Below are 24,744 nucleotides of genomic sequence, written 5' to 3' on the forward strand. Positions count from 1 at the left end.
TCTGATTACCAAAGTGGGTACAGAGAGAACATACCACAACATAATAAGCGTTATTTATGACAAACCCACAGCCAACATAATACTCAATGATGAAAAGCTGAAAGCTTTCTTGCTAAAATCTGGAACAAGACAAGGATGCCCACTCTCACCACTTATATTAAACATAGTATTAGAAATCCTAGCCAAAGAGATTTACAAAAAGAAAAATAAATAAAAGGTGTGCAAAAGAAAAATAAATAAAAGACGTGCAAAAGAAAAATAAATAAAAGGCATCCTAATACACCAGGAAAGGAAGAAGAAAACTGTCACTATTTGCAGATGACATGATACTACGTATAGAAAACCTTAAGCACTCCACACAAAAACTTCCAGAGCTGATAAACAAATTCAGCAAGGTAGCAGGATACAAGATTAACTTACAGAACTCTGTTGCATTTCTTCACACTAACAATGAAATGTCAGAAAAAGAAAGTCAAAAAAACAAAGAAAGAAATCCCTTTTAAATCACATAAAAAATACTTAGGAATAAACCTGACCAAACTGATGAAAGACTTATACGCTGAGAACTATAAAACATTGATGCATTTATGATGGTTGTGTGAAGAAAGCCCGAATGAGCCCAGGTCTGCCATTGAAGCCCCATTGTTAACCTACCCAGAAGAAAGGGGCAGGCCCGCCATAGCAGCCTCGTTCTCCATGGACTGGAAGAATTGGATTGGAAGAATTAATACTGTTAAAATGGCCATAATATCCAAAGCAATCTACAGATTTAATGTGATCCCTATCAAATCATTGATGGTATTTTTCACAGAACTAGAACAAATATTCTTAAAATTTATATGGAATCACAAAAGACCCAAAGCTGCCAAAGCAATACTGAAGAAAAGGAACAAAACTGGAGGCATAATCCTCCCAGATCTTAGACAATACTATAAAGCTACAGTAATCAAAAGAGCATGGCACTAAAACAGACATATGGATCAATGGAATAGACTAGAGAGCCCAGAGGTAAACCCACACCCCTATGGTCAATTAATCTTCAACAAAGGAGGCAAGAATATGCAGTGGAGAAGCCAGTCTCTTCAGCAAGTGGTGTTGGGAAAGCTGGACAGCAGCGTGTAAATCAGTGAAATTAGAACACTCCCTCACACCATACACAAAAATAGACTCAAAATGACTTAAAAACCTAACTATAAGACATAACATCATAAAACTCCTAGAAGTGAACAGAGGCAAAACATTTTCTGATATAAATCTTAGCAGTTTTCTTATGTCAGTCTCCCAAGGCAAAAGAAATGAGAGCAAAAATAAATGGGACCTAATCAAACTTATAACCTTTTGCACCGAACAATAAACAAAATGAAAAGACAACCTACAGAAAGGGAGAAAATATTTGCAAACAGTGAGACCTACAAGGGATTAACTTCAAAAATATATAAACAGTTCATACAACTCAATAACAAAACAAACAAACCCAATCAAAAAAATGGGCAGAAGACCTAAATAAACATTTCCCCAATGAAGACATACAGATGGCCAATAGGGACATGAAAAGATTCTCAACATCACTAAATTATTAGAGAAATGTAAATCAAATCTATAATGAGGTACCACCTCACACAGGTCAGAATAGCCATCATTAAAATGCTACAAATAACAAATGCTGGAGAGGGTATGGAGAAAAGGAAACCCTCCTACACTGTCATTGGGAATGTAAATTGATGCAGCCAACATGGAGAACAGTATAGAGGCTCCTTAAAACACTAAAAACAGATTTAACATATGATCCAGCAATCCCACTCCTGGCATATATCTGGAGGAAACTTTAATTCGAAAAGATGCATGCACACCGATGTTCATAGCAGCACTATTTACAATAGTCAAGACATGGAAGCAACTTAAATGTCCATTGACAGATGACTGGACAAAGAAGCTGTGGTATATATATATATGATGGAATATTACTCAGTCATAAAAAGAATCTAATAATGCCATTTGCAGATGGACCTAGAGATTATCCTACTAAGTGAGGTAAGTCAGAAGGAGAAAGATAAATACCATATGATATCACTTACATGTGGAACCTCAAATATGATACAAATGAACTTTTTTATTAAACAAAGACAGACTCATAGACACAGAAATCAAACTTACTGTTACCAAAGGGAAAAAGGGTTGGGGAGGGATAAATTAGGAGTTTGGGATTAGCAGGCATAATCTACTATACATAAAACAGATAAACAACAAGGTCCTGCTGTACAGTACTGGGAACTACTTTCAATATCCTGTAATAAACCATACTAGAAAAGAATCTTTAAAAGAATATATATATATAATATACATATATATATATATAATATACATATATATATATATATATATAGCTTTATAATGGAATCACTTTTCTGTACACCTGAAACTGACACAACATTGTAAATCAACTATACTTCAACTAAAAAAAAAGAAAAAATGAAACATAATTATGACACCTAACTATGACATTCAAAGGACAGAATGGCACTTTTATAACAACTGAATTCATAGTTAAGAAACAATTGAACAACAACATAAAATAAGAATCAAATAGAATATATCCCTGAGCATGGCAAAACTTTTATATCAAAAGTATTATTAAAATTGTGTCAACTTTTCGTAACTACATTCAAGAGCTCTTAACGTTAAATCTCTTTCCCCCTGATCTAAAATCATCGATCTAGTAAGTTTCCTGGAATAATCAAAGGAGGCCTGACACTGTGGTCAGGTACATGTAAATCAGCTATGTTAGATGTTTATGACTGACTGTGTTTTGATGTGACCAGGAATGGGAGGAGTCTGCAGGAGAAAGCAGACACAACATATTCAGCAGGCTGTCTGCCACAAGGAGGATTTTTTTTTCCTTCTAGTTTAATTATTATCATTTTCTCTTGTAAATTTCCAACATTTTTTAAAATTTAATAATATTTTCCCAGCTTTACAGAGGTATGACTGACAGATGAAAATTGTACATATTAAAAGTTTACAATATGATAGTTTGATATATGTATTCTTTCTGAGACAATCACCACAATCAAGCTAAGTAAAATATCTGTCACAAAGTCATACTCTTTTGATAGTTAAAGCTCATGTTTCATTCCTTCACAATTATTTTACAGGTAAAGGTGAAGTTTCAGTAGGTGGAGAAATCTATCCAGTGAAATATTTTGGAATCATTAGGAGAATGGGCTAGAGAGAAAAAATAAATTGCATTGAAAAGTTTAATTTACTTTCAGCTTTTATTCAAAATGCTGTTGATCCTATCTATGTATTTTATTGGTAGTTTTTTTTTTAAACAATTCAGTGATTGCTACTTAGTGTGGCAGGTGTTAAAATTTATAATCTATTTCTATATAATTCTTCAAACAAAGAAAGACTAATACATATTTCTTTCCACATGAATATTTAACTTTTGTTATCAATAGCAAATAAATTAACATGCCTATTCTTAAAGTTAGTAAGAATGTAAATCATATAAAAATTTTTAAGTGCCAAAGTATGTCAGAAAACTTATTCTGCAGTATTCCTCATTAATTTATACACACACACACAAACACACACACACAAACATACCACACTTGCACAAAGGAGGGAAAGGGGTAGCTAGTCCAAGTAAACTTGTGATAGAGACAGATCACTGCTTAAAAAAAAAGTACATTACCTTGCTCAGCTGAAATACAAAATAAAACAAAAGAGATAAGTACTCCATGACTGTGGGCACCTATAAATTAAAAATTAGACAGTAAAGTTTTAATGTTTACAAATTTACTTAAAACAAGTGTTGTTTTCCTTGAATGTAAGCAAAGAAACAAAAACGAGTGATGCTTGTCTTTAAATTTGAAAGCAGTAGAGCAGAAATGAAGAGGAAATACATTGTTCAAATGATTCATAATTAAAAACAGCTGTTGAATTAATTCTGTATTCTATTTAGCATCTATATATCTTTGGTAAAATAATAAACATTTTTAAATAGGAAGGAAGAAAAATTCTCTCTAAAAAAGAGGCAAGTTTTGCTGAGCTGGTCATCAATATTTTTCATTTCTATGATTTCCATTTTCACTGAGTAACAGTTTTTAGGAACTTTTCCCCTCAATCTTTGTGCATATAAACAATGGTTCTAGTAATTTAGAAAAGTTTAAAAGAGAAAGTTTGTGGTAGTAAATAAGCATAATCTTTTGAACTGTAATGGAAAAAAATAGTTTTTACTTTCAAATGCCTTTGCCTTCCATGCAATTGTTGTAAGTTAAATGAATACAGATTTGCAAAATTGTGTTTCATGGTTAATAATTTCTTAATACTCATAATGCAAGCTATTTTCTAATTTTACTACATCAGCACACATGAAAAATTATACTTAAAAATCCTAATTTAGTGGAGAAAGATTCTTAAGTGGTTTATGTATAAAAATATGCATAATTAACAGACTGAAATTCTGTACAAATCACTAAATATCCCACTAAGTATGAGATTTTTAAACATATTTGTACAATCTGTCATCTACCTTTCTCTCTAAAATATGTGAAAATGAATTAGTGTTAAGATTTTTTAATACTCCATCAACTCTTTAGATCAATAAAACTGTTCTGGAAAAGTATAGAATTCTTTAAAAAAAATAACCAATTACTTGAGAAGAATTTGTTATAGAATAAAACCTAAATTCAGATTACTGTGAACAGCATGCTTACATCACAAAAACAGCATGGCTTTTCCTGGTTCCATTAAATCCTAAAACACTCTAGTCTACATTTTTAAAACAAATGAGTGTAAAGATGTATTTTTACAGCAAAACTTAGCCAAAGGGACTTGAATTTTTTTCATAATTGAGAAACATTTTAACTAAAGCTTACATGTAGGAAAAGTGAGAGAGGCGGGTAGAATATAATGAGTTGATCAGCTATTAGGTAATCAAACATTGCTTTTCCGATCAAGCTAATTTTGGTCCTGTAACTGTGACTTAAGAACTTGATGTGAACAAAAAGCTAAGTTTTCATAGTGACAGCAGTTGTGGGCAATCATTTAAGCTAAGTCATTGGGTTGCTAATTATTGCTCATGTTTTCTGGGCATTTGCTTAATTATGAAATATGTCAAGAACATTTGAAATCTCATGTATTTCATTGCAAAAGAAATGGCAGCAATGGGAAGTGTTGCAAAAAAAAAAAAAAGAAAAAATACATAATCTTATGGAAGGAGAAGAGATTTAAAAAATAAAGATGACCAAAAAGGAAAATATCATATATTCATATGAATTGAAATATTTGGATATTGGACAGTAACAAAAATTCTGAAAGACAAAGAACAGAATCTGCATCATGAAAAGTGCTGGTCCAATGCAATATTAAGCAGACCCTCTGCAAACATGGAAGAAAAGTAATTAATCAAATGTAAAATCTTTCTAGTGTGTGTTTAGAAGCTCAGATCAATGTAGTTACCCATCAGACAAACGTTAATGCAGGAAAAGGCTAGGATTTGTTCTATTTAAGGGCCAAGTATGTTAAAAGTCTACACATCTTTATTTACATGAACTGAAATTGGAAAGATTTCTTTCCCTCCTCGAAGATCAGATTTCAGGGCTATTCACAAGGACATTATTTTTCCTACTTAACTGGATAGTAAAGGCTGCCAAAAGGAAAGTTGGGAGGAGAAAGAAACTTGTTAAAAGGAAAACCATGAATCAGTATGAATAACTACTATGCAAATTTGCTTGAAAAATAGGGACAATCAAGAGTGAACGCCTGAACAGTGTTCTGCCAGTCTGGCACTGAAAGAAAGGAGACTCTCAGAAGACAGCAAAGGGGATTTCTATCCCAGAGGCAGATCTCTACTGCCTGTGCCGGCTCTGGCAGATTTCAGGGCATTAATTTCTGTGGTTCTATTTCTGAACCCTGCGTTCCCCTGCTCTTCAATTTTGTTCTCCTTCATGGGAATGGAAAATGAAGGAATAGTACCACAAAATACCCGAAGATTCTAAACATGCTGTGGTAGCTGTTCTGTTTTCTCCAATTTGTTAAAGACAAATAAAAGGAAAAACACCTACTTTGTTTTAGAATTGTTGATGAAATGTTAATGCTGATTAGTGTGTCACAAGGAGACTGTATTTTTAACTAATCACGTGTGCTGCTTAATTTCTGACGGGAGAACTTGAAGGGAGCCAAGTAATTAATGGGTCTTGGAAATGTTTAATTAAAATTTTAATCAACATAAAAGTGCATAAAAACACAATTATTTTAGTCAAATATGATTCCACTGAAGTAAGTCTGCTATGGGAGGAAAGAACATGTAAAATAAATACACACACATTATTAGTTGATTTATAATATGTCACCTTCCCACATTCTCAAACTTGATTAGTAATAAATGAAAATTTTCTTTCCATTTCAAGCTATGAAAGCACATTGATATATATGAAGTATATTACCTTCTTCCTTTCAATCTGATTAAACTGTTCAGTACATGAAAATGCATAACCCAAGAGTTTATTTGCTATCTCACTATAGCAATAAATATACACATTATAAATTTCATTGTTTTATTAGGGTATAATGTAAATCAATGTAACCAACAAAGAATAGATAGAAAGAAATAATAACCTGAGAACCCACCTTCAGAATACACCAACATTATTATTCTTCTTAGAGGTAGGAAAATAGACATTTTGATAAGCTACATGTACTTTCATTTGTGAACTGAAATAAACATACCACATTTGTTTCTCTATTGAGCGTGGGAGAGGAAGGAGCACACTGGATTTTACAAGAAGCAGCAGAATCTTGTTTTGGTTAATGGAACAGTGTCTGGTATCAGCCTGCCTGGCTTGTGTACTGGATTTAGCACTGTGACTTTTAGGCAAGTTATCTAAACTCAGTGTTCTCATCTGTCAAATGAAGAAAATATTATGCCTACATCACAGGGTCATTATTAGGATAGAATGGTTTAATTTATGAAAACAATATAGTAAGCATTCCATAATTTACATAATAAATAATGACATGTCCCTCCTATTTCTTCTTCTGTTAAAATAATTTCTATTTGATTTGAGAATTATTCTATTTATGTGAACTAATATTTGCTAATAATCATTTTTAAATATATATCCCAGCCAGATGAGGAGTTAAGAACTCATAATTTCAAATGTATGTTTTTTTCTACAATGCATTATTTAGTTTTTCTCTACAATGAAGAGTCTAATGGCCTAAAACAGTGGTTTTCTAAGCATAGATCAGCCCCTACCACATCAGAATTAGTAGGTATAATTATTAAAAATGTAGGTACTTTGACCTACACTATATCTACTACATCAGAGTCCTGGATGTTTTTGAAATGCCACTGTAACATACAAATGTATGCTTTTAAAATTCATTGTTAAGGAGAGTTGCTTAAGAACGAACTTCTTGAAGAAGGTTCCCACAGTGTGATAAAGGACTCTATGTACTTCCACTGTAATAAATTTTTTCACATTAAAATTTTTTATTTTCAGTTACTTTATCTTAAAATTTTGAAGCAATAAAGTTAATTTCATACTAAGAAACTTTAATGGCTCTTCAATGAACAAAAAGTTAACTACTTTTACTCTGGTTTTAGAGACCTCCAAAATCTTGCACCAACATCCCTTTCCAAACTAACAGTCCCACTGTTTCACATGCAGCCCAATCAAACTGGACCATCTGAAGTTCTTCCTTTGCATCCTTGAGGATAATAATTCTATGCTTTTACTCAATATATTCCACAGCCCAGCGTGTTCTTGTTGGTCTCAACATGTCTGAATTCTACCTACATTTCATGGCCTTATTCAAATAGTATTTCCTTCATGAAATAAAGGAGATTTTTTATTCTCTTATCTGGAAATAATTACTATTTCTTTTGAATGTCCACATTGATTCATTAATCTCCTTAATAGATCTACTTTTAATTTTGTCATAGTTACTTGTGTACATACATAATTTTTCACATTATACTCACTGAAGGCAGGAATTATGATTTATTTTTGTATGTTGAATATTGCCTAGAATAGTGGCTTTCTAATAGAAGATATGAAAATGATTATAGACTAAATGTATTAATAGAAATAAGGTTAACATAAATATCTATACGTGAATGTGTTCAATCACTTATTTAATTAGCCATTCACTGATAAGATTTATTTATGCCCATTTTACTCCACTTAGGATATGAGATTAATATCACCATCAAATAATTATATATTATTTAACATATATTAATATATTCATTAATATAAATTTGAATATGAATTTATTCTTCTAAACATCCCCCAATTTTTTTCTTTCATTAATTTTAAGTGCCTAAGCCATACAATGAAAACGCATGTGAATGTTCACATCTCATTTTTCAAGATACCAGGAATCAGTTACATTTTTACATTTTAAAGCCTGCAAACAAGGTGGGCAAGGAGCATAATCAGAAATATGAATTATCGTAGTTCTTAACCTCTGGAGATTAAACAGGGGCCAACTATGTCCCATGCACATCCAAGGAATAAAATAATCATATTCAACACTTGGTTTAACTGCTAATTCAAATAGACTCTAGAAACAAATTAAGAGAAATAATACATTTTACCAGTGGTCTTCAATTCAAATTTTCTGCTCTAACCTTGGCAAATTACCATATCACATCATTACAATTAAAGCTAAAGGAAAAGCAAAACAGCAATTTAAAAAATTAAGCCTGATTTTATGGAAAACTAGTTTTCCAACCTTCCTTGATTGTGATAGATCACAAATCACTGCTCTCTGGTGATCTGCATATTTCTTATATTTATAAATATTTCCATTTCACCAATGCACAATGGAAATATGAAAGATTACCTCTAGATAAGGTTTGCCCTTCTAATATGGTATCAAGTCAGTGGTCTTAACTAGTCATGTACGGGAGATTTACTTACAACGCATGATTACCTACAAATCCTTTTGTAACTTCTCACATGCAGGATATTACAAAAGGAAAATACATAGCATAGTAATGTATATAGTTTATTAAAGTTATTTACCACTAAAAATTTTTCCCAACATAGGAAAAATAAAATAACCCCCCAAATTTATCTGCTTATGCATTTTCAGTCTGTCTTTTGTTAGAACAGGGATGAAACAAACACTAAAGACACTACAACCAATACTGAGGACTCTGTAATTTTTATGAAGGAAATCTAAGGAAGAAGTATTTCAAAATCAGCAAAATCAAAGAATAATCAATTAAAAATGTATTTACTGATTCTAAAATATTCTGTTACCCAATCCAACATAACCCACTTGGTTGGCTAAAAAAAGGGCTTTGTATCCAGAGCTAATGTTTTGAATAGAAAACCTTACCCAAATCATATTTTGAAAAAATCTACCCTCTGTATGGAATTATATTTGAAATTCAGCCTGGGAAGTTTAAAAAGAATCTATTTTTGACCTTTTCCGTTCTATTATTTGCTGTAATGTTAATGCCTTGAAAATAAATAAATATGCTATAATTTTTAAACTAACATATACACAAATATGTATAATGATTCTGATGATAAAACATATTTAGGAAAATTAAAAATATATGGGTACAGAATTATGTTCATCTATGTAGAATTTAGTCTTAAATTTCAAATGCATATTTTATAATACACTTACATTTCCAAATATGAACTTAACTATCTTACTGGAGATAGCCAGACATAATCTGAATCTCAGTTCCATCAATAACCACAATATTGAGTAATCCTTAGTTTCCGTGTGCCTCAGTTTTCTTAGCTTCAGGTGAAGATTCCGTTTGGGAGAATTAAATGAATATTGAATGTTAATTACTTAGCCTTGTGCCTGGAATATACTAAATAGCTGTTAGTTATAAATAATGACTTTAATCAAGGTCAACAGACATATAGATTAAATACACAATAAAAGTATATTTATATACTTTATACAATATGCAGGCATTTGAAATACAATATTACTTGCCAGCTTCAAAGATAGGTAGATATAAAGACTGGGAATATTCTTCTAAGTAGTTACAGTAACTTTTTCAAACATTTTGTATTAATTTGCTATCCACTAGTTAGTTCCTTAGTTACACTAAATGGAAGTTTCTCTCATCCTCTGTAATAATAATGGTGGATGTAGTTGTTCGTATGTGAATTGTGCATGCATGAGTGTGTGTGTGTTTGAGGTGAAAGAGGAGATGGAAAATTAGGTTATATCACAGAGCTTTTTATTATAAATAGTATTTTTAATGATTTTGTTCTCAAATTTCATATGTAACCATTTCACAAAAATTGTAATGTGAGAAATCATCAATTTGCTATCAGATGTCATATATTCTGTGTGTGATAAAATAGCCATAAACACTCGAAATAAACATAAACATTTACTATAAGTTTCTACATAATCACTATAATTTCATTTAAATTATAAATATTTCACAATGCTATACCACATTATTGAATTTCAACATTTTGAGAGTTATGTTCACCTATCAACAAAGCAACAATTATGTGCAAATCCACGCCAAGCCACCAGGACTAAATAAAGAAGCCCACAACTAGGATTGTTTGAGATGATGATTTTAAGTGGGGAATAAATTCAGTCACTATTTAACATTATATTTCTACTTTGCTATACAATTTTGTTGTTTTTGTCAGTATGTTTGTTAAATGTTTCTTTATGTTTGTTTTTACGTAGTTTATTCATAGGTATGCAAACTGTATCCTGTAAATCACAGATATTTACACAGAAAATATCACTGTGTTTATATCATTGTAAACCTAAATATGTAATATGGCCATTCTTTTAAAGGACTTCCAATTTGCACACATTACCAGATTTTTGATATTCAGGTTTACAGAACATATAGCAGATAAATTAATAGTGTTTCCTTGGCATTTTTTTTTTTGCTGTTTTTAAGAAGTATTGATTTTATTATATCCTTCAAACAAAAATTCAATTAAAATATATCACAAAAGAGCAGATTAATAGAGGAAACAGAAAAAAGTTTATCAAATGAACTAGTCTATAAAGCTATAAGTCATGACTTTCATAAAAGATATATGAACTTCGCAACCTCAGACACAAAATGACACATTTAATGAGTACAACAGAAATTCACTGACAGCTAATAAAATGGAGCATATTTAAAAACATGATGTATCCAGACAGCCAAGTTTCTTAAGCTTTTAAATATGGATATAAAATATTATGAAACATAAGAGGAACAAAATGAGAACAAAAGCCAATAAGGATATGTTACCACAAGTCAGGTCTATAGAGATTCAGTGACAGAATATAATTGATACTGAATAATTATGCAGTTAACCATGTAGAACATGCCAGGAGGAAAGAAGTATATGCACACTTAAGATGATGGACGGATTGTTAGACAGACCGATAGACAGATAAACAGCACAATCCATACGTTTCTAGGCATTTGTAAGTGCACCACAGATGTTGGCTATTTTATGAATTTCCAGTTGCTGTAAGGAAGGAGCCCCCCAGATTTGGTGACATAGATCAACAATGACTTACTATTTCTCACAATTCTAAGCATTGGCTGGGTGATTCTTCAGCTAGTCTTGACTGAATTTACTCATAGGGCTGTGTTCATCTCACGGAATGGCTGCGCACTAGGCTTGCCTCAGACAGCTCATTCCCAAGTCTAGGACTTCCTATGGGAGCTCTCCTCTCCAGGTGCTCTCTCATTCTTTCAAAGGCTACACCAGGCTTCCTGACAGTATGATGATCTCAGGGTTCCAAGAGGTATGAGAGGAAGCTACCGGTCTTTAGAGGCCTTGGCTAAAGATTTTACGCCTCACTTTAATACTCAGCGAAAGTCACAAGCCAGCCCAGATTGAAGAGTTGGAAAAACAGACTCCATCTCTTGATGGAAGGAGCTTTAAATGCTTTTATACCCTATCATAGCTATCATTTTTATTCCAGGATCTGGAAACTTAAACAGAAATCTTTATGTCTGCATATAGAAAGAATGAAACAAACTCTTTAGCCAGGTCTCCAAAAATTTATGCTAATATATGCAGTCTTGAGAATATAAGATTATACTGAATAGTTGTTATCTATAAGAAAATAATACTTTTAATATTTTCCCAGGAGGTCAGTGTATAGCACACAGAGGTATCAGTCTATATTTTTATTGTTGAGGTTGTAACTAATGTTTAATCTAGTACGTGACACAAGCAGTCATATTATGAATGCAAACATACTCATATGATTTATATTTGCAGCTAAACTAAACAGTATTGGTAACAGTTTTTCTTTTTCAATGAGGCCAAGATCTCTCTGCCACTTACAATATATGTGCTCTCCTAGCATGCACATTGGTTCATTCTGTATCCCAGGAGGCTTTCTATTTGGAAAGTCACTCAGCACAATGGACTCTTTTCTTGGGCATTTAGTAGTAACACTCATAAGATGAAGCCTTATGAAATCTTTCTCTTATAATCTTATATTAGACATGAAATTCATGGTTTCAGTGATATCAGTGAAGTAAATCCTTTTATTTAAATAGGACTTTAGTTATTTAATATGTCACAGTCATGAGTTTGAAACAATTTTACCAAAGTTATGAGAAATATCACTGCTGCTAAAAAAGGATCTTTGAAGTATGCTTAGCATGCATGAGGTCCTGGTACCTCCATCAAAATAAATAAATACATAAACAAACAAACAAACAAACAAACAAACCTAATTACCTCCCCACCACCCCCACAAAAAATAATCTTTGAAATAATAGGAAGCTCTTTACATCAGTATTTGCACTATGAGAAAGGAAGAACACTAAAGAATCAACAAGGTTAAACGTGAAAAGCACTGGATAGGGATTCCAGACATCTATATTGCAGCATCAGACTGTCCAATGCTAAGTAGCCCTTGACAATTACTTCACATTCTACTGTCCTCATTTAAATATAAATCCATTCAGATGTTGTCAAAAGTCATCGTCCACAATGTAAATCATATACAAGTCTTTGTAAAATTTTTCTTTTGGCATTTAGTTATTTAGTTTGTACAAATATACTTCTCTTGGCAGGGGGAGGAATGTATTTGGGATTAATATTGATGCTTATGTGTACAGAGATCCTAAGAAAGAATAAAAAAGCCATGGTCACAACTCTTAAATGTAGACATCAAAGATGATTCAGCGAATTAGTGAAAAATGTTTCCTGACTCTTAAATTTAAAATGTATCCATAAATTTCTTTCTCACTAATTAAGGTTAAGCAAATGATTCATTACTCTATTTGTTTTCTTACACTAAAAATACCCAGATCCACTAAGACTATAACAATATGAAATATAATTTTATTTAGAGACTTCATAAGCTTTGCCTTTCACTTATTCTAAGAAAAACAAAATTGCAATTGCAGAGTATCATGGAACATATGAAAGAAACTCCAGACATATGCTAAGTAAAATAACAACTTTTTATAAATGTACAGAGTAGGAGTCCCAAAAATGTGTACTGGTTGGGACTCAATTTTGTTCATTTTAAATAATTAAGTTTCAAAACTCATCAGTCTTACCATATGTAGATTATTTTCTACATTTTTTTCCTATTCAGAACCAATTTAAAATGACTGACATGCCTAGAAATTTTTTTTAAAAAAGGGTGGGGGGAAGAAGATATGTGAAATCTGCCTCCAGGAACTGATAAAGCAACACAAAGGACAAGCTGGCACTCAATTAACCTAACCTAAATAGATAATAATTTACACAATCTTACAAAGAACTGAGAAACCAAAAACTGTGATAGTTTTACCTAACAATAATTTTGATGTAACAACTTATGAAATAATTAAATTGTATCAATGAATAATCTACAGATGATGAAGTACAACAGTATTTTTAGTATTTTAAGAAGAAATCAGGCAAGACTACTTAAAACATAGAAATTATGACCAAATGTGCATGTTGACAAAATTAGGATAATTCCATCTGGAAAGCAAAATTGCTTTTGGGCTCTTGAGGAGTCAAGAACTGGTATCAGTATTTAGAGGAGATCAGTTTTCTATTAATAAAATTACATTTTAAAAACTTCCTGATTTTGAAAATTAATAACATTTAAATTAATTATATTATTTATTTAATCATTTGCAAGCACTTATTATAAGTTAGAATCATCCAAGTCATTGAGAATTTAGTCACGAGTAAAACATGCATAATCTCTGCCCTCAAGGAGCTTATAGCATGGTGGGGAAATAAATAAGAAAGCAAAAACATACTTGTATGAGTCTGATAAATGTTCCGGAATACTGAAGTGAAGTACCTATCTCAGATTTGATGATTCAAAGAGAGCTTCTTGCAAGAAGTCACCTTAGCTGGGAAATAAAGATTGAGTAGGTGCTAACCAAACAAAAAGTGGAGGTAATGGGGGTCTGGGGGTGTCTCCCATGTGGGGCCCCATGCTAACAGACACTGTATGACATCTTTTAGTGTGAAATCTAAAAATGACTTGAGAATTAGGAATAGAAATAGTAACTACTTTGCTTGATAAAAACAATAAAGTATGGAGTTTTTTAAGACAAATATCTATTTGTAAAAAGATACCTTTCAAGAATTTTGGTCATTTATTCACTCACTCATTCTTCCAACAAATAATTATCAAGTTCTTTCTACTTGCAAGTGCATTTCTTGGCAAGAAATTGTAGTAAAGTTCCCGCATTTAATGGAACTTATATTCTCAGGGTGAGACAAAAATACATACAAACTAAGTGAGTTACACAGTGTTAGAAAGTGCTCTGTTCTGTGAGGGGGTGGGGAACCCGATAAATGAGATACAAAAGGCCAGGATGAGGGACATGTGTACATAGGCCAGTGCATGTGCACAAGCATAAACACAATTATAAACAGGAGGGTCAGGAAACACTTCTGAAAATATATTTAAGCAAAAGGCATTTATTATGTCAAGGCAGGGAGACAATGGAAATCTGGGGGAAGATGGTTTTAGGAAGAAGTAACAGCAAGTAGAAAAGACCTGAGACTGAAAAGTTCAATTATCAAGGAGGCAAGTGTACCTAGTAAAGTAAATGAGAAAGCATTGAGAGATGAGTTTAGTCAAAGAAGTGGAAAAGGTTCAGATCTTGTAGGTCAATGTTGTTTACTCTGAGTGAGATGAGGAGCAATGAGAAAGTATTGAGCAGGGAAGTGATATCATTTAACGTATTTTAAAGAGATTCCTGTGGCCACTACGTGGAAAGTAAATTGTGGTAGTCCAAAGGGTAAATAAAGGGATTCATTAGACTATTATAATAATTTAATTATGAAACAACAGTGGTTTGGATCAAAGTGTTAGCAAGGGAATGGGTGGGAAATAACTGAATTATAGATTCATTTAGGTACAGAAGAGTTAGGATTTAGTGATGGTTGGATGTCGGATGTGAGGAGGGGAAAGCATCATAAAGTTGACATTATGTCAACTCTTAAACATTACTTGGTAATATCTGATTGTAAACACACTCTTCATCTGGGTTGCTTCTTTTCCTTAAAATTTTATGAGCCAGCAGTCCTGTTACTAAAGTCAGATGCTTAAGATGAAGGCATCTTTACTTGAAGCCACCTCAGTGCATTTGAGCCTACTGCTGTCCACATGGATTTCCCACATCCTTCCTGCATCTGGGAAGAGAAGGAAGAAACGATACACACAAAATCGATAGCTCCTTTATCACCAATGGGACAAGCAAGATAGTTATTTAAAAAATACATAAAAGAGATGGCAATAAAGCTGAGTGAAATATGACACCCACCATTTGTTTCCAATAGACCACACCCATGACAAACCAAAGTACGAAGAAATTATTACTTTGTCTTCTACTCAGTGGGATAAGCAAGGGAAAGATGGTAGAAAGGCAGCCAATCAGAACAACATATATGAAGGTCAGAAAGTGAGACTTTGCATGCTTAGAGAATAAATTATGGTGATTACAGAGTCTTTTTGACTGGGCTGATCTTTTGCCTTGTTTCAGCCTGTAGAAATCAATGAATGTGATGATGTGTAATTTTTCTTGGAAACCTAACTTCAACAAAGAGATAAGCTGCAGCTTGAAAAATCACATGGAGAAAAGCCCAGTTATCCCAACCAAGGCCTTTCAAAATAAGCCAGTCTGCTGATCTTCAGATGTATGAGAGAGATCAACAGAGTCACTGTGGTATGCAAAATAATGGTCCTCCAAAGACAGCCATGTCCTAATCCCCAGAACCTCTGAATATGTCACATTACAAGGCAAAGGGAAATTAAAGTTGCAAAGGGAATTAAGGTTGCTCATCAGCAGATAAGGAGATTACCCTGGGTTATCTGGGAGTGTCCAATATAATCAGAAGGGTATATATACGTGAGGAGGGAGGCAGAAGAGGAAGTCAGGGTAAGGTAGTGCAAGAGGGACCTGAACTACCATTGCTGGGTTTGAAGTTGGAGGGAGGGGCTCACAAGCAGAAGAATGCAGGCATCCTTTCAAAGCTGGGAAGACAAGGAGATTAATTATTTCCTAGAGCCCCTTAAAGACAATATAGCCTTGCAGACATCTTGATTTTAGCCTAATGAGACCCTTGCTGGACTCTGATATGAATGATAATTATCAGAGATAATTGTGTTAAATAATAATAAATCCGTGTTGTTTAAGCCACTAACTTTGCTTTATTTGCTACAACAGGCATAGGAAACTAATACAGTCACTTATGCAATCTCCAGCTGACTATGGATGAGTAAAGCAAGCTGGGGCAAGATGAAATGCTTAGTAGATAGAGACTCTTGAGCAAAAATAAATGGCTATTGTTTAGAATACTGAGTTTTGGGGGTGGTTTGTTACATAGCACATAGCCAAGCATGCTTGTGTAATAAAATGTCATAACTTTATTTTTTTTAAGTGAGAAGAGACAAGGCTCTTGGGCAGAACTCTGAGGAATAAAAATGTACAAACTGATGGGAAGAATGCAAAAATTAACAAAATAAATGGCAACCATAGCCAAAGATTTTTTTTTAAAGGAGGGTTGAGTGTTCCTACAGCAAAAAGGTTTTACTCATGCAGGTGCTTGAAATAGTAACCACCTTTCACAAAACATTTATGAATCAAAAAAAAGAACAGTGCACAAGGGCAACAAAATAAGCTGAGTCCTACTCTTCAATCATCTATCCACCCTCTACTGTGCCACAGCTGCTGAGTTTTGATGGGACTGACTCTGCTTGTGAGTCCTTGCAGAGGACCATGAGGAGGTCCCTGGAAAAGCCCAGGGAGAATGAGCCAGCTGGTCCATTTCCAACCCCTCATCACAGTGATGGGCTCAGCAGTGTGCCTTCTCTCAATGTGGCCCTTGTGCTTGAGGCCTAGGACTTTCAGTTAATAAACGGAGGAAGAGAAGTTTTCTTTCCTTCTGGTATGATGAGCTATCCATATATAAGGTCTGGAATTGCTGTAGCTATTTTGCTACCATGGGAGAATTCCATCTTGTGTCAAAGCAGACCCAGAGGAGGGTCCAGCTCTGAAAATCTCAGAGAAATAAAGCCAGATCCATGATCAAACTATTCCTGAAACTTGTAACTTTCAGTGATAAAATATGTCCCCTGCATTGCTAAAAGCACATTCAAGTTAAATGTATGTTATGTGCAGCAGTTTGGCTGTTGCAGAGTCAAACAATTATGAATTTAAATCAGTAGGCTATTCAAATAAGTAATACTGTATAAAATAGGGATACAACTTACATACTTCAATGAGTTGGTGTGAGGAGTAAATAAGACAATGGATGACACCTCTGGTTGTTTATACTTTAGAAAATATTATGTAAAAAAATAACTCATGAATAGGAGAACTAAAACACCAAAGTCATGGCTAGATTAGATGAAATCTGAGATACCCTGAGTTTCTCAGAACAAAAGGCCAGGGTTGCATGAAAGTGAGGACCTTAACGGCTATTTAATAGCTACTTGGTAAAGAGGACCAGATTCAGGGACAAAATTCAAACTGTCTCTATTTCCAATTTCACCAAAAATATTTTAGATATTTTACTAAGAAACTTAGTTAACATATCTTTATAAAACTAGAACAACATGGAACATGGTGATATTTGCTATAATTATCATTATCATTATTGTCAGCATCTTTAAAATTAGTTTAAGAAATATTTAAATCAGAATTTAAAATGAATTCTGATTAAATATGAGATAACTATACACATTACTAAGACAAAAACAAATTAAAAAATTAAGAGAGGGTGGATTGCTGTTAAACCAGAGTCTAGCTGCACCATCCATGTGACTTTCTAAGAAAATAATAGTTGTTTTTCAAGACAGGATCCTTTTAAAAGTTCAAACAATTTTGAGCCCAAGAACCTCATCTCACGTGAAAGTAACAGAAGCCTGTGAGGGATGTTCTAAACACAATTGTAGACTACGCATTTTCTCTGCTGACTTGTAATAACCAAGTTTGTGAATACTATCTCTACTAAATGCCTCACAGTGACAGACAGTGTTATATTTTTTTTCTGTAAAGATAAAGTAATGGTAAGGCTAGAAATAACAGTAGTGGGTTTAAGAAAATAGAGGGAAAAAGTCAAGCTACGTGACATTCAGATCCCCTACCAATTACATAAGAGTGTGATTTCACAGTTTTAGGAGGCAAGCCACTATGTTTCCAGTCCTAATCCACAGAAAAATAGATGTAAATCCCATGATCAACTGAATGCTTAACCCCCTCTGAGAGTACGAATATTAGTATCATATTGGACAATGTTTAGAATTATTCCTTTATTCCTTGAATCCTTCGATCCTTACACATAAATTTTAATTGTCTAAACTGGACCAAAACAAAAACAGCCTTATCTACAGCTTCATTTCCACAGTTTCAGGTACCCCCAGTCAACTGTGGTTCAAAAATATTAATGGAAGATTCCAAAAATAAACAATTCATAAGCTTAAAATTGCCTGCTGTCCTGAGTAGTGTAATAAAAATCTCACACCAACAAGTTCCATCCTGCCTGGAATTCCCAACCATCGACATCCTCTGCTCCTTACACTGCAAAATCCACATCGTCATGGCTCAGTGATCCAGGATCACCAGCAGCAGATGATCCTTCTTCTGACCAATCATCAGAAGGTCAACAGCAGCCTAACACTATGTCACAATTCCAAGGTCATTCATTTTAGCTCATCAAGTAGGCATTTTACCATCTCACATCATCATCGTCACAAGAAGAAGGGTGTGTATGTTACGGTAAGATATTATGAGAGAGAGAAAGAGAGAGACCACATTCACATAACTTTTATTACAGTGTATTCTTATAATTGTTCTATTTTATTACTAGTTACTATTGTTAATCTTTTACCATGCTTAATTTATACATTAAAATTTATTAGAGGTATGTAAGTATAGGAAAAGAAACATCGTATATACATGTAGGGTTCCATACTATCCAAGGTTTCAGGCATCCACTGGGGGTCTTGGGATGTATCCCCTGCAGATAAGGAAGAAACTACTTCCTTAACCACTAACTACTACTACCACGCCCATCACTACCAATAATAACTTAAAAACACTACTAATTTACTCTTTAGAAACAAAGTTTTTTCCTGAAATAGAATTACTTCCTTCTATATCTATAGCATATCAAGGGTTAATTAAGTTTAAGTAACAATAAATGAAGCCTTATGAATATGAGTAGACTGTTAATGACAGAAATCATTATCTGAAAGGTTAATAATTTATAGAATACTGGAAGTTTTCACCTTCAAATGGCATTTACTGTTTCATTAGAAAAAAATAAAAATTGTTTCAAAATAGACAGACACCATCTAAATTCACATACTTTAAATACATGGATATACCAAAGCAGAGAAACTTCCCTGTTTGTAATAATACTGTATTTATATTTCATTCAGACCACGAGTCTAAGAAGAATCATTGCTTGAGTTGTAGTTCAAGCACTGGTTTGCAATACAGGTCATATCTTCAGGCCTTCTAGACTTGAAGATTCAATAAACTAGCCTCTCTTTTCTTACTAATGGAAGAAAATTTGTAAAAAGTGAGATCAAAAAGCCAGCACTTGAAGTATATTTTGTTTAGTGGAAAACATTTCACATCTTCAAAGAAACTCCTCAAGTTAGATGCTTGTTTTGACAAAGAAGATACTGGTGTCTTTGCACCAAGCCACAAAATATGTAATTTGCTCTGATGGTATTCCAATAATGTATTAAATGGATTGTCAAATATTAACAAAATTAGGTATAACAGAATAAATAAAAATGCTCCCAATAGTCAAACAGTAGTAGGATATTTTTTCCCACTTCATTTTGTGTTAATATGTCATTCTATAATAGGTCATTATCAGCAAAGATTGATTATGCTGGTATTGATGCTCACCAGACAAAGCATGACTATTTAAATACATGTGAGGGTAGTTACAAAATGGTTTATCATCTATTTTTAATAAATGCAACTGTATATTCTGACTAAGTGGATCTGGATGAATGCCTCTACAGACATGTACATGTGATAAAAGAAGCAAAACAGAGAAAAATAATGTGAAGTTAACAAGTCAATCCAAGTTGGGAGGGGATAGCTCAGTGGTAGAGAGCATGTTTAGCATGCGTGAGATCCTGGGTTCAATCCAGTACCTCCATTAAAAAATAAAATAGATAAACCTAATTACTCCCCCCCCTATACAACAAAATTTAAATAAAATAAAAATAAATAATTTTTTAAAAAGAAGTTAATCCAGATCATCTTTCAAAGCAGCTATTGCTGCTGAGTTTAATACCCAAACTGTCACTAATTCTTTTCTGTTTTACTTTATTAGAATTTATTCTTCTATTCTTTAATTTTTTAGTAGGAAAATAAAATCTTCTACAGTTGCAGTAGGATGGAGCATACCTTCAATCACTTTTGAATCTCTCAGAAGCTCAGTTACGTATAATGAATGCAGGAGGTGCTCAGTAAATACTTGGTGTTTGAATGAATGGCAGTCAATTTCAGGAAAATCACATGAAGAAGTCATTTCAACACACTGTGCAAAAAAAGTTGCAGTATTCTAAGTAAACTTGGTTTAGAACCTAATAGTGGACTCATGGGTAAGCTTGATTTAAATACGATTTTGCATCTGTGGTTTCACTATTATGCTACATCTAAAGAGCACACCAGGAAGATTTACATGATGCCAGGTCATTGGGAATCCTTACAGAAGCTTGTTCTCAAGGACTAGCAATAAAGAGCAACAGCACTTCAGAGTGAGGTTTCAAACAAACTGATGTTCTATGCATATCAGTTTACAATATGCATCTTTATACAAACAAGTTCAAAGCATACATGCCAAAGGGACAAATGATTGAATAGTTCAAAATGCTGAGATGCTCTGATTCTGAACTGAACCACCAGACTGTTTGATGGTTCATATTGGAAATGGATTTCTGACCATGTTTCTGTTAAATAGGGAATGAGTTTGAAACCAGAATTACACAAAAAAGCAGAGTTTAAAACTAGCTTCCAGGTGAGCAGTAGGCAGAATCGAGTACCCACAGTGGAGAGAAAGAAAACAGTATTAACAGAATCATTGCTGGTGTAAAAACAGGATGTCAGCAGGTATATTGTAAAGAGCTTTTGAGAAAAGCAACATCAAGTAAACCTGATTAAGGGTTGTCACCATTTTCCTAGAGATGAGGGACAAGAAACAAGTATCATAACCTCCTGCAAGTGTAATTTTTCTCAAAAATGTGGGCCAAACACACCCTGCAGCAGAATTACTGCCTGTGTTTGCGTATGGTAAAATACGCAGATTCTTGGGCCCTCCCTTGGGATCATAAATTCAGAGTGTGCAGTCCACGAGTAAGTAATTCATAAACACACTATAGATTGAAAATGCCATGCATTGCTCTCAAATAGCACAGTATTCATTATACAAAATTCTTCTGTGGAACGAGTGCAGTTCTCAGTGAATCCTTTTGTCAACATTAAAGTGTCTAAAGAAAGACAGATTAAGAAAGTAGGCAGGCTAGTAGGCAGCAGCATTAAATGATAATGTCTTATTTAAGGGTTCTGGAAAGTCTAAACCTAGGAATTACAGTTAGGGCTCTGTGTCTAGATCCTTAGTTTAAAAGAGAGGGGGCACCAAGCACAAACAAAAAACCAAATCTTTGGCATGTAACTATTTGAAGAATTCCAAAAATCTTTAAAACACATTGCACATCACACCAGCAATTGAAATTATAACACTAATTTGAAAAATAGAGAAACCATAGAACTCATTATTTTATGAAATATTTTAAGAAGCATAGATTCTAGGCATTATTGTGATCCCCAGGGAGAAATTTCAGAAAAAACAGTAAGAAAGCAAACAGTCATAGTGCCTGTGCTCCAGGTTGTGTGCTTTCTCAAGGAAGCAGCAATTTAAGTGGATGGGAAGACTGAGCTACCTACAGCAACATAAGAAATACAGCAATATTCACTAGTGATTCAGAGTATAATACCTCTAGGGTAAGAATTTCTTGGTTCAGATTCCTATTCCCTCACATACTAGATTTGTGACCATGGGCAAATCACTTCACATCTTTAAACTTCAGCTTCTTCACCCTAAAAATGGGAATAATGATAATATTATGTCATGAAGATATTGCCAGGATCAAATAAGAAAATCCAAATAAAGTTCTTCATGTAGCAATGTGTGCACAGTAAGTGCTGAAACGCTACCATCATGACCTCTGTCACTGGTACCACAATAGGTAGAAGGGAGAAAGGGAAGGAACAGAAGTTCCAGAAGTGTCTCTTTAGAAACCAGAGAAGTCTCTAGAAAGATTCTAGTCAGGGAACCAAACAAGGACGTTGATGGTTTCTAAAAATATTCCACCCTCTCTGCTAATCCTTATTAGATAAACCAGAGATGAACTATGGACATATTCATTAGAGTCTCATCTTGGAACTAATGACTGTTTAGAAAACAGTAAACAGGCATAGGAAAAGCAGAGAAATTGCGCCTCACTTAAGCCAAGCTTCAATGTGGATGGGCAGCAGCTTCAGTTGGCAAAACTAAAAGATTTTTGTAGGGAGCCGTAAATAGAACACTAATCCGGTCACAGAAGCATGAGTGTAAGGCCAATGTAGAGCTATTCATGATATGTCATTAAACAAAGTAGTTGTCTCTAGGTACTTTCCCTTGGAAACTTTGACAATTGATTAATTCATAATTGACAATATTCATCCACAAACAGAAATAATAGAATTAACAAAATCTGTATCTTTTCCAAATATATTTTGATGAAAGTGAAAATTACTTGACTATTTTTTTATATACAAACTATTTCCCCCCTTTTTTGCCCTTACTTTGATGCTGTTTTTCACGTGTCATTTCTTTATGATATTGCTCTGGATATTTTTATAAATTGAAAAACTTCAATGCTAATATAAAACTTAGTGTCTTAAGAAATTATCAAAATAGAGTCACCACTGGAAAATGAACTTTTGTGATTTACTCACTTAAGAGTGAAGTAGTTGCTTTTGTTACCTGTAGCATCACTGATTCTATACACTATCTTTCACTTTGGAATATTTTTCTTCTTTTCCACTTTACTTCACCAATGAGTTTGTTTATATAATACTCATAAAGTCTAAAGCCTATTTATCTCATAGTTTCTTCTATGAACTCACACTACATGGAATATTATTGAAAAGGTCCCTAAATACTACTAAAGTAACATTTATTAGTATCTTTTCTGTGCCAGGCATTACTTTAATTGTTTTATAGATATTAACTCATTTAATCCTCACAAACATCCTATGTCATAGATACTATTATTCTTCCCATTTTACAAGTGGAAAACTGAAGTTCTGGGAGATCTGAGTAACTTTCCCACATCACACAGGTAGTCAGTGGCAGAGACAGTATAAAAACCAGAATGTCTGGCTCCACAGTTGAGATTTTTAACCAATTTAACACTAATTTGCTGCTCAGTGTAACATATTAAACACACACACACACACACACACACGCACAGATTCTACTCTGTGCATTTTTTTTTGAAGACAACAAAACTATATTAGGTACCTCATGTAGGGAAAGGGGAAAAGAACTGAAAATGTGATATACTAGCTTAATTATTTTTATCTTTTCCTTTTTTTGTAAAATAAAATTTGTGAATACTAAATGAAAATAACTATATTAGGGCTTTAAATTGAATAGAGATGCCCACAAATTGGGCAGTCAGAGGATCTGTGTCTCTGTTACTGGGTGAGTTGCTGTGTACAGTGTAGCAGATGTATGATGGTTATAAGCAGCAAACTAGATGGCCAAAAGCAACATGAGCGGATCTATGAAATATTTTGATTATGGTGAAAAAGATTAGGAGTCCGAACGAGACATTTAATATAACCATTACATTAAACTTAAAGCATATGCATAAAATGCTAAATAAACATTTAATAAGAATACTTAGGAATAAAAATAAGCAATTAATCTATGAAAAGGCTGCTGTTTAGGAAAATGCAAATGGATTTGGGATAAACGCAGTACATAAGAAAATACATAAACCAGGAGAGGAACTTGCTTAGTTCAAAGATGTAATGTGCCATGAGTTGAGACATATTATTGACTCAACCCTCATCACCTGAAATAGAAAAAAATACAGAATGAAGGAAGGAAAGAACACAGGGAGGGAAGAAGGAAGGAAGAGGGGGAGAGAGAAAGATACAATGGACAAATCTTAATTACTTGAAAAAACATATTTTTTTTAAATAATAGAGATAATTTG

General features: G+C 33.4%; 1 protein-coding gene across 14 annotated transcripts in view; it reads right to left on the reverse strand.

The window, feature by feature from the left end:
- Positions 1 to 24,744, reverse strand: part of EPHA5 (EPH receptor A5) — a 314,401-nt gene that overhangs the window by 120,509 nt on the left and 169,148 nt on the right. Inside the window, exon 6 of one of the 14 annotated variants that reach the window (XM_074344132.1) lies at positions 6,284 to 15,638. The exons of the other annotated variants lie outside the window; for them this stretch is intronic. Coding sequence (XP_074200233.1) covers positions 15,544 to 15,638 — 95 coding nt within the window. The 3' untranslated portion in view covers positions 6,284 to 15,543. Of the gene's footprint in view, positions 1 to 6,283; positions 15,639 to 24,744 lie in introns of those variants that run through there. 14 annotated transcript variants of the gene reach the window in all.

The sequence above is a fragment of the Camelus bactrianus genome, chromosome 2 (genome assembly GCF_048773025.1).
Source record: "Camelus bactrianus isolate YW-2024 breed Bactrian camel chromosome 2, ASM4877302v1, whole genome shotgun sequence".
Classification (NCBI taxonomy): Eukaryota; Metazoa; Chordata; class Mammalia; order Artiodactyla; family Camelidae; genus Camelus; species Camelus bactrianus.